The sequence below is a fragment of the Scylla paramamosain genome, chromosome 48 (genome assembly GCF_035594125.1).
Source record: "Scylla paramamosain isolate STU-SP2022 chromosome 48, ASM3559412v1, whole genome shotgun sequence".
Lineage (NCBI taxonomy): Eukaryota > Metazoa > Arthropoda > Malacostraca > Decapoda > Portunidae > Scylla > Scylla paramamosain.
This window is the reverse complement of record NC_087198.1, coordinates 6857617-6867994: the sequence shown is the minus strand read 5'-3', so window position 1 is coordinate 6867994 and position 10378 is coordinate 6857617. Positions and strand designations below refer to the sequence as shown.

Here is a 10378-nt window from a genome sequence, read left to right as displayed (position 1 = left end):
TTGGAAATAAGAAGAGTAGGAGGAATGAGTAGGAAAGGAGTAAAGAGAGCAGGAAGAAGTTAGGAATGCAGAACGCGTAAAAGAAAAGCAACCAGTAAGAGGAAGAAGGAGGAAGAGAAAGATGAGGAGGAGAAGAATGAGGAGAGGTTAAGAAAAAGAGGAAACCAGGAAGTGTGGGAGAAGAACATCTGGAAGAACAGAAAGAAAGAGAAGAAGGAAGAAAAAAAGGTAAAGAGGAGGAAGGAAGGGAAGGAGGGAGAGAGAAAGAGGATGTGAGGGCCTTGTTAAGACTGTCAGCTGAGGTCAAGAGTCTAGATAGAATTACAACGCTCCCTGCCTTGTATGTATGAGTATTTTCACACTACAACGAGGTCACGGGAACCATATCGAAAAGAAAGAAGTAATTTTTCTATTGAAATTTTCCCTCACCATTTTTTTTTCATCTTGTCATTTTTTTTCTCTCGTTATTTTCTCCTGTACATAATTTCCCCACTGAACAGTTTTCCTTTTCATTTTCTTCTTTGTGGTAATTTTCTTTGTTGTCATTTTCCTTTTAGTAATTATTTTCCTCTCATCATTTTCCTCTTTAGATATTTTCCTTTGTAAATATGATTCCCTCAAGTAATTTTCCTGATATTTTCCTTTTCTACACATTTTTCCCTCTATTCATTCTTCCCTCTGATCATTTTCCCCTTTAAACATTCTCCCCTCTGGACACATTCCCCTCAAGTCATTTTTTTCGACATTTTTCCCTCTGAAGTTCACAGTACGATAAAAAACTGACAAAATCATTACTTTTCATCCTGACCATCCACTGTGAACCATCCAAGTCCAGACATCATTCATCCTAGTCCATCCTAGTCTTCTATCCTTCCATCCTAGTCTTTCCATCCTTCCATCAACCATCCACGCCACCCACTAACAACCATCCGATCCACCATTCTAGTCCATCCATACTTCCACCTATCCACTACCTCCTTTCCACCCTTGCCAGCCTCCTTCTCCGCCCCTCGCCGTCCGCTAATCACTAATTTCAAGGCATTCACTCTCCCTCAAGCAGGATATCAGGCAAGCAGGGGCTGAGGTGAGCACTGGTCAGCGAAAACCAAAGGTGTGCACGAATTTCATAAAGTCAGTCAAGTGAACACCGTGTGAAGGTAATGAACTTGTGATACTGTTGATGTTATCCTTTTCTTCTTCTTTTTTTTATTTTTTTCGTGTTCCTCTGTTTTTCATCTTCCCTTACTCCGTCTTACTGATTTTTTTTTCTCTCTTTCTCTTTTCTTCTCTTTCTGTTTCTTGTCCTCCTCGTCTTCCTCCTCCTCTCTCTTCATTGTAATTTTCCCCTTCCTCCTCTTCTTCCTTCTCTTCGACCTTCTATTCTTAATCCTCCTCCTCCTCTTTCTCCATTTCCTTCTCCTCTTCATCTCATCCTTTCTCTTCATTTTCATGTTCTCTTATTCATCCCTCTGGTTCACCTCTTCATTTTCTTTGTTCTTCCAGAGTCTCGTAACCTTCATTCTTATCATTAGCAACTTTCTCTTCATTCCCTTTTTTTTTCCTCTTCAGGTTTTCACTCCCACTTGTCTCCGCTGTACTTAGCTTTCTTTTATTCCGCCAAGTACTCCTTCTCCTCCTCCTCCTCCTCCTCCTCCCTCTCTTCTTTCTCCTCCTCCTCTTCCTCCTTTATCGGTTTATGTCTTCCCAGGTCGTGTTCGCTCCACGTAAGGCAGCAAAGCGTGAGAGAGCAAGGTCGAGAGTAGAGGCGCCCCCCCCCCCCCGGTAAACCTGCCACCCCCTCCCTACGCAATGATCATTATTGTAGCAGCAGGTGATCGAGGATTCTACCTAACCAGTGGGAGAAACACGCGTGACAACTTCAGAAAGCATCTCTGTAGCCTCTGAAAATAGCCCTGGTGAGACAGAAAAAGCTCAAGAACACGAGGCTATAAGAACATTACAAAGGAAACAAGGGAAGCTGCAAGAAGCCATCAGGCCTACACGTGGCAGTCTTTACAAAACACATCAATTTCCACTAATCATTCATAAATTTGTCCAATCTTTTAAAACTCCCATATAACTCTGCACTAATGACCTGATTCCTTACTCTATTCCATTCATCCACCATTCTATTTATGAACCACTCCCTTCTTGTCTCTTTAAGTCAATCTTGAACCTGTCAGGGAAAAAACACAGACGACCCGAGTGGAGAATAATGAAGGTGTTTATATCCAGGTAAATAGTGACAACACCTGAGCCTCTGCAACGTGTTTATTGTCCTGTAATGAGTCTCCTGTAACACCCGGGAGTGACGTGCACCCTAACTGCCGCCACTAGGTGAGGAATGAGTGCCGCTGTATACTAGGGATCGAGTGAGGAGAGACTGACAATGTGATCAATGTGGAGGGAACTTGTGGTGGTGGTGGTGGTGAAGGAAAATAAAGAGGAGGAAGAAGAAAAAAAAAATTAGTTGTGGTGGTGGTGGTGGTGGTGGAGGAAGAGGAAGATGAAAAATAAGAGAAGAAAAAGGGAAAAAAAAGGAAAACGACGGGGAGAGGAGGTGAAGGAGAAAAGAAGACAAAAAAAGGAGTAACAGGAAGACAAGAACAACACCAGAAAATACAAACAATATAAAACAAAGAAACGAGGAACGAAAGACAGGTTAAACAAGAACAAACAAACAAACAAACAAACAAACAAAAATGCTCCTTCACAATCGCAATTCTCACCTATAAAAATAAGTAAATAAATAAATAAATAAATAAATAGATAAACAGAACATGATAACACAGCAATCATCTCTTCCTTAACTTTCCTCTTTTCTTCAACCCTTTCCTTCCTCCCTTCCCTCCCTCTCTCCCCCTTCGCTCCCCTTCCCATCCTCCCTCTCACCTCTCCCGTCCCCCTTCCTCCCCTCTCCCTTCTTCCATATCCCCTCAGGTAAGGTTTAATAGAATTTCAAGATTTTTTTTTATTAATCTAGACACGTAAAACTCTCTCTCTCTCTCTCTCTCTCTCTCTCTCTCTCTCTCTCTCTCTCTCTCTCTCTCTCTCTCTCTCTCTCTGTATATGTGACGTAGAAATATAACCATAACTATATTTGCACTTTAGTTTTGGAAATAATTTGAAAATGTTTGTTGCGTCAGATACTTGTGTTTCAGTGACGAAAAGAAGATGAGGTTTACAAGAGGAGAGGTGGTGTTCTACAGATTGGAAATTAGATCTTAGACCGCGAATGTTGCACAAGTTTATGGAAAAAAGTTGTGGGGGGTTGTCAAGACACTTAGTCGATATCTGAAGAGCAGTCCAACCTGGGGACATTTTTGGTCTCCTTCCCAGATGAGGACTCCGAGGTGAAGGAGTATATATATATGTATACCTCTCTCCTAACTCCTCTGACTATAAGAAATTCTTTGACTACTTAACTTCCAAAGTGGAGCACATTCTGACCCTCTTCCCTTTTGCAGAGATCTCCATTCTTGGAGACTTCAATGTTCACCACCAGCTTTGGCTTTCCTCTCCCTTCACTGACCATCCTGGTGAACTAGCCTACAACTTTGCTATCCTCCATGACCTAGAGCAATTGGTGCAACACCCTACTCGTATTCCTGACCGTCTTGGAGATACGCCCAACATTCTTGACCTTTTCCTGACCTCTAATCCTTCTGCTTATGCTGTCACCCTTTCTTCTCCGTTGGGCTCCTCCGATCACAATCTCATATCTTTATCTTGTCCTATCACTCCAATCCCTCCTCAGGATCCCCCTAAGCGAAGGTGCCTCTGGCGTTTTGCCTCTGCTAGTTGGGGGGACCTGAGGCGGTATTTTGCTGATTTTCCTTGGAATGACTACTGCTTCCGTGTCAGAGACCCGTCTTTATGTGCTGAGCGCATAACAGAGGTGATAGTGTCTGGCATGGAGGCGTACATTCCTCACTCTTTTTCTCGTCCTAAACCTTCTAAACCTTGGTTTAACACAGCTTGTTCTCGTGCTATACATGATAGAGAGGTGGCCCACAAAAGGTACTTAAGCCTTCCTTCACCAGAATCTCATGCACTTTATATTTCTGCCCGGAACCATGCCAAGTCTGTTCTCCAACTAGCCAAAAACTCCTTCATTAACAGAAAATGTCAAAACCTTTCAAGATCTAACTCCCCTCGTGATTTCTGGCATCTAGCCAAAAATATCTCCAATAACTTTGCTTCTTCTTCTTTCCCTCCTCTACTTCAACCAGATGGCACCACTGCTATCACATCTATTTCTAAAGCTGAACTCTTTGCTCAAACCTTTGCTAAAAACTCTACCTTGGACGATTCTGGGCTTGTTCCTCCCTCTCCTCCACCCTCTGACTACTTCATGCCTCGTATTAAAATTCTTCGTAATGATGTTTTCCATGCCCTCGCTGGCCTAAACCCTCGGAAGGCTTATGGACCTGATGGGGTCCCTCCTATTGTTCTCCGAAACTGTGCCTCCGTGCTTGCACCTTGCCTAGTCAAACTCTTTCAGCTCTGTCTGTCAACATCTACCTTTCCTTCTTGCTGGAAGTTTGCCTACATTCAACCTGTTCCTAAAAAGGGTGACCGCTCTAATCCCTCAAACTACCGTCCTATTGCTTTAATTTCCTGCTTATCTAAAGTTTTTGAATCTATCCTCAACAGGAAGATTCTTAAACATCTATCACTTCACAACCTTCTATCTGATCGCCAGTATGGGTTCCGTCAAGGCCGCTCTACTGGTGATCTTCTGGCTTTCCTTACTGAGTCTTGGTCATCCTCTTTTAGAGACTTTGGTGAAACTTTTGCTGTTGCCTTGGACATATCAAAAGCCTTTGATAGAGTCTGGCACAAAGCTTTGATTTCCAAACTACCCTCCTACGGTTTCTATCCTTCTCTCTGTAACTTCATCTCAAGTTTCCTTTCTGACCGTTCTATTGCTGCTGTGGTAGACGGTCACTGTTCTTCTCCTAAATCTATTAACAGTGGTGTTCCTCAGGGTTCTGTCCTGTCACCCACTCTCTTCTTATTATTCATTAATGATCTTCTAAACCAAACTTCTTGTCCTATCCAATCCTATGCTGATGATACCACCCTGCACTTTTCCACGTCTTTTCATAGACGTCCAACCCTTCAGGAGGTAAACATATCACGCAGGGAAGCCACAGAACGCCTGACTTCTGATCTTTCTAAAATTTCTGATTGGGGCAGAGCAAACTTGGTATTGTTCAATGCCTCAAAAACTCAATTCCTCCATCTATCAACTCGACACAATCTTCCAGACAACTATCCCCTCTTCTTCAATGACACTCAACTGTCCCCCTCTTCTACACTGAACATCCTCGGTCTGTCCTTTACTTATAATCTGAACTGGAAACTTCACATCTCATCTCTAGCTAAAACAGCTTCTATGAAGTTAGGTGTTCTGAGACGTCTCCGCCAGTTTTTCTCACCCCCCCAGCTGCTAACTCTGTACAAGGGCCTTATCCGTCCATGTATGGAGTATGCTTCACATGTCTGGGGGGGTTCCACTCATACTGCTCTTCTAGACAGGGTGGAATCAAAAGCTTTTCGTCTCATCAACTCCTCTCCTCTAACTGACTGTCTTCAGCCTCTCTCTCACCGCCGCAATGTTGCATCTCTAGCTGTCTTCTACCGCTATTTTCATGCTAACTGCTCTTCTGATCTTGCTAACTGCATGCCTCCCCTCCTTCCGCGGCCTCGCTGCACAAGACTTTCTTCTTTCTCTCACTCCTATTCTGTCCACCTCTCTAACGCAAGAGTTAACCAGTATTCTCAATCATTCATCCCTTTCTCTGGTAAACTCTGGAACTCCTTGCCTGCTTCTGTATTTCCACCTTCCTATGACTTGAATTCCTTCAAGAGGGAGGTTTCAGGACACTTATCCACCAATTTTTGACCACTGCTTTGACCCTTTTAGGGACTGGCATTTCAGTGGGCATTTTTTTTTATTAGATTTTTGTTGCCCTTGGCCAGTATCCTTCCTACATAAAAAAAAAAAAAAAAAAAAAAAAATATATATATATATATATATATATATATATATATATATATATATATATATATATATATATATATATATATATATATATATATATATATATATATATATATATATATATATATATAAATCTGGATGAGCGGTGAAGGAATGAGGGCAAGATAATGGTTCACAAAGTCATTCTTTCCCGCAAAAAAAAAAAAAAAGGTAGATCCGAAAGAAAGGCAATGTAGTTTTCATTGAGGACACTTGTGTGTGGAAACAGCTCCAGTCACAGGCAGCAGGAAATACAGACCATGTCGGAGAACGAAGCAGCAAGTTATTAAGTACATAACTGTGTTGACACCAAGCAAATGTATACACCAAAGACCACCGCAGCTGGTTATGTGCCACACCCATTATATCAAACTGCCTCGCGCCCCGCCAATGTAATCCTGAGTTAATGGATTAACAGCAACTCTACCAACGTGTGATGTCCTTGTGTGTGTGTATGTGTGTGTGTGTGTGTGTGTGTGTGTGTGTGTGTGTGTGTGTGTGTGTGTGTGTGTGTGTGTGTGTGTGAGTTTTCTACCATTTTCATCACTAGTAAATAGAGAAACTGTTTTAATACTTGTCTGCTTCCTAGTGCTGAATGAATAACACACATACATTCACACAGACACACAGACACACAGACACACAGACACACACACACACACACACACACACACACACACACACACACACACACACATTTTTTGTTAAGTGACCAGCAATGAAACAAGCACAAAAGGTGTGAAGTATCCTGTCATCCTTTACGCTGCCAGCAGTGTCTTTGACAGCCGCACTTTATATCATTCCACAAAGGCTGATGAAAAGTCACGTAAGTCAAGGGGTTCGAACAGTACCAGCTGTCTTTCTCCCCATTGTTTCATCCCGTATTCACCCAAATTTCCCTCTCTCTATGTTGTTCTTTTTTATTTCACCCACTCTTTTCTTCCGTTCCGTTCCGAACAGTACCGAATTTCACTGACCATCGATAAAATAAACAGTAAAAAGGCTGAAGTACTCGGGCCACCCTGTCCTTCGTGGCCTGCCAGTGGTGCCTCACAAACCCACACTTCACACCAACACGTTTCACAAAGATTCAGAAGTCGCGTCACTCAAAAGGCTCGGGCAGTACCTGAATTGCACGACATGGAAGGGACGCACACCGCTGCCGATGCAATACACCTGCCAGTACTCAAAACTGCACCACCTCCCAGCCCGGCAGCTCGAAGAGACCTTACACGCAGGTTTACATACACCAAGACCCTGCGAGGGGTTGCCAATGTCTGCCTGCCGCTCTCCTCACTCGTTACAAGATATAATTCTCTTCCAGCTGCAGATTTCCATGTAGGCTTTCAGTACACGAGTTCAAGGCGACGCGTGGACAGACAGACAAACATGAGCAGCTTCTAGACCCAGTGTTGTTCTGCCTAACCTACACACCACAAGAAATCGCTGGGATGGAATGGATGTTACAGATGAGGAACTTAATTACAGTGACTTGTGGAAGGAAATGTTATTCTTTAAGGCTTGCATGTGGAGTTTATTGCTACGACCATCTAACCTAAAATGTAACGCTGGAAGTGACAAACACGACTCTAATAAATCTGTTGGAAGGAAAGGAGCCTCTTTTTGCCATACTTGAGAAATTTCCGTCGTGGTAAATGTATAAAATAAAATATGCACTTAAGAGTAGCTTGCTTACACGCACAAAACAAGTGCCTCATGGTTCAGTCAGTTAACGCTAGCCTTTTCAATCTGCTCAGCTCAAACTCTGGTCACGTCCACCTCCCTCATCAAAAAAGTAATACATAAAAATAAAACATATACTTACGTACCAAAAATGAGCCCTGGAAATAAAACTAACGCAATAAATAAAGAAAACACAAACTTCTTCTCACTTTGCCAGGAATGTGGCTCAGATTTCTATCCAGAGGAATTGAAGAAGAAAAGAAAATGTTTGCCTAAGACTCCCTAGCTTGTAAAGACACGCTCTGGGATGAATCTGCCGCTATACATTAACAAAACACACCCTTTTCTATTCCATGAAACGAAGCCTTCACCTTGAACGTGGCTCAGATTAGTGTCCTCCAAAGTTTGGCGAGAGAAAAATGAAATATTTCCTTAAATACTGATAAAACTTTTCCTAATGAACATGGTTTGCAATCTGCCCACAACAATTCCGATAATCAAAGAAAAAAAAAAACGTAAAATCTACATCAGAGAAGGATTTGCATTGCCACATTACAAGGCAGAGATAAGGAATTCTAACCCTTCCTTAGTTTTCTGGAACGTGGTTGAAAATAGTCAAGAAGAATTAAGAAAACGAGAATACATCACTTAAACTCACTAACTTACACAACAAAAGGAATCACATTAGTATAAGAAACCCACAATTAAGTCATGTATTCGTTGGTCCTCACTTTTCAGGGAAGTGGCCGAGATTCTGTCGAGATGAAATAAAAATAACAAAAGGCCAACGATAAAGAACTGACTCTTCCCGCCTCACACTCCAGGCACGTGGTGAAATTCTGTCTTAAAGACCTTACAAAAACAATACTTAAGTCACACACCACAAGGAATCGTATTACCAAAACAAAAGCTTCAGGTAAAGAGTACTCCTCTCCTTCACTTTTCTGTACCATGCTACAAATTCCCTCGAAAGAAAGAAAGAAAGAAATATCTTATATATATATATATATATATATATATATATATATATATATATATATATATATATATATATATATATATATATATATATATATATATATATATATATATATATATATATATATATATATATATATATATATCAGCTTAAGACACACATACCAGATGGAATGGTATTATTAAAGCAAAGTAGAAGATGTGTACTGAAGACTATTAACGTTACATCGCAGAACAAATCACATCACCAGAGCAAAGTTTAAAGGTAAACAAGACACAGGCCTCCCCGCTCTGAAGGACGTGCTTGAAATTTCTCCCCTGAGGAATTACGAAAACGAGAAAATGTCAGTTTGAGATTATCGAACCAAGGAAACAGAAGGAATCGTAGGAGTAAAACAAAGGACAGAGAGAAGTAATCCTGTTTTCTCACTTTTCAAGAACATGTTTGAGATTTATGTCGTAAAGAACTTTCAAAGTGAGAAAAAATATTTCGTGGAAACTACTGAAGTTACGGCAGAAGGAATGGTATCAGTACAACAAAGGCTAGGGATACAGACTATTCATCCCTCCTCACTGTGAAGGAACGTGGCTAAGATTATGTGCTGAACAATATAAAAAGTCACGGCATAAGGAATGGTATCAGTACAACAAAGGCTAGGGATACAGACTATTCATCCCTCCTCACTGTGAAGGAACGTGGCTAAGATTATGTGCTGAACAATATAAAAAGCCCCTCCAAAAATATCTGTTAAACATTACTATATTTACATAGCGCAGGGATTCGTATTAATGAAACAAAAACTGAAGGTATAGAATTGACTCGTTTTTCATCACTTTACAGAAAAAATGTTTTTAGAATTGTGTAGAATTAAGACACGAGAATATATCAATTTAACACTTCCTGACCCACGAAGCAGAATGAATATTAATAGTAGAACAAAGGCTATAGAAAAAAAAGACTCTGGCCTCAGTTTCCTGCAACCTGCGTTTAAGACCTGCCGTGGAGACCTTAGAAAACGAGGACTGCAAGTTGGAGGGAAATCTTTACTTTATATATATATATATATATATATATATATATATATATATATATATATATATATATATATATATATATATATATATATATATATATATATATATATATATATATATATATATATATATATATGTTACAGTCAGAACCCGAAATCAACCAAAACTAGTTTCAACTAGTCAGAACTAGTAATATAATTTATTGTTTGTAAAAACTAGTATTACCTAGGCAAAACTAGTTTCTTAACATAAAGGCTCGGTAAAACACGAAATGTATTTTACACCTAGTTTTACCTACACACTTCAGTCAAAACTAGTTTTAACAATTGTTAAGTTTGGGAAAACTAGGTTAGACTAAAAGTGAAACTGGTGTAGTGCCAGGGAAAACATTTCTATGTATAAATAGCATTAGGGAGTGGAGTGAACCATGTGGGGACCATAAGGGTGGGACTCGCTTGACAAACACCGGAAGTGAGGACGCTGGCTTGTCAGTTTTTGTATGTTTCAGTCCGCTGTCCTCCTGCATTGACACAGGTTAGTACGTGTGTTGTCCTCTGATATCAGATTATTGCATTGCCGTTTACCTTAATTGTTATTTCTTTGTTAGATGTTACTGAGTCATAGTTTGTAGGG

The 10378-nt window shown here is 40.6% G+C and overlaps 1 protein-coding gene across 1 annotated transcript in view; it reads left to right on the top strand.

Moving 5' to 3' along the window:
• Positions 1 to 6024, top strand: part of LOC135095224 (uncharacterized) — a 28433-nt gene extending 22409 nt beyond the window's left edge. The window contains exon 3 of the mRNA XM_063996006.1: positions 4445 to 6024. Coding sequence (XP_063852076.1) covers positions 4445 to 5911 — 1467 coding nt within the window. The 3' untranslated portion in view covers positions 5912 to 6024. The remainder of the gene's footprint in view (positions 1 to 4444) is intronic.
• Positions 6025 to 10378: the final 4354 nt, after the last annotated feature.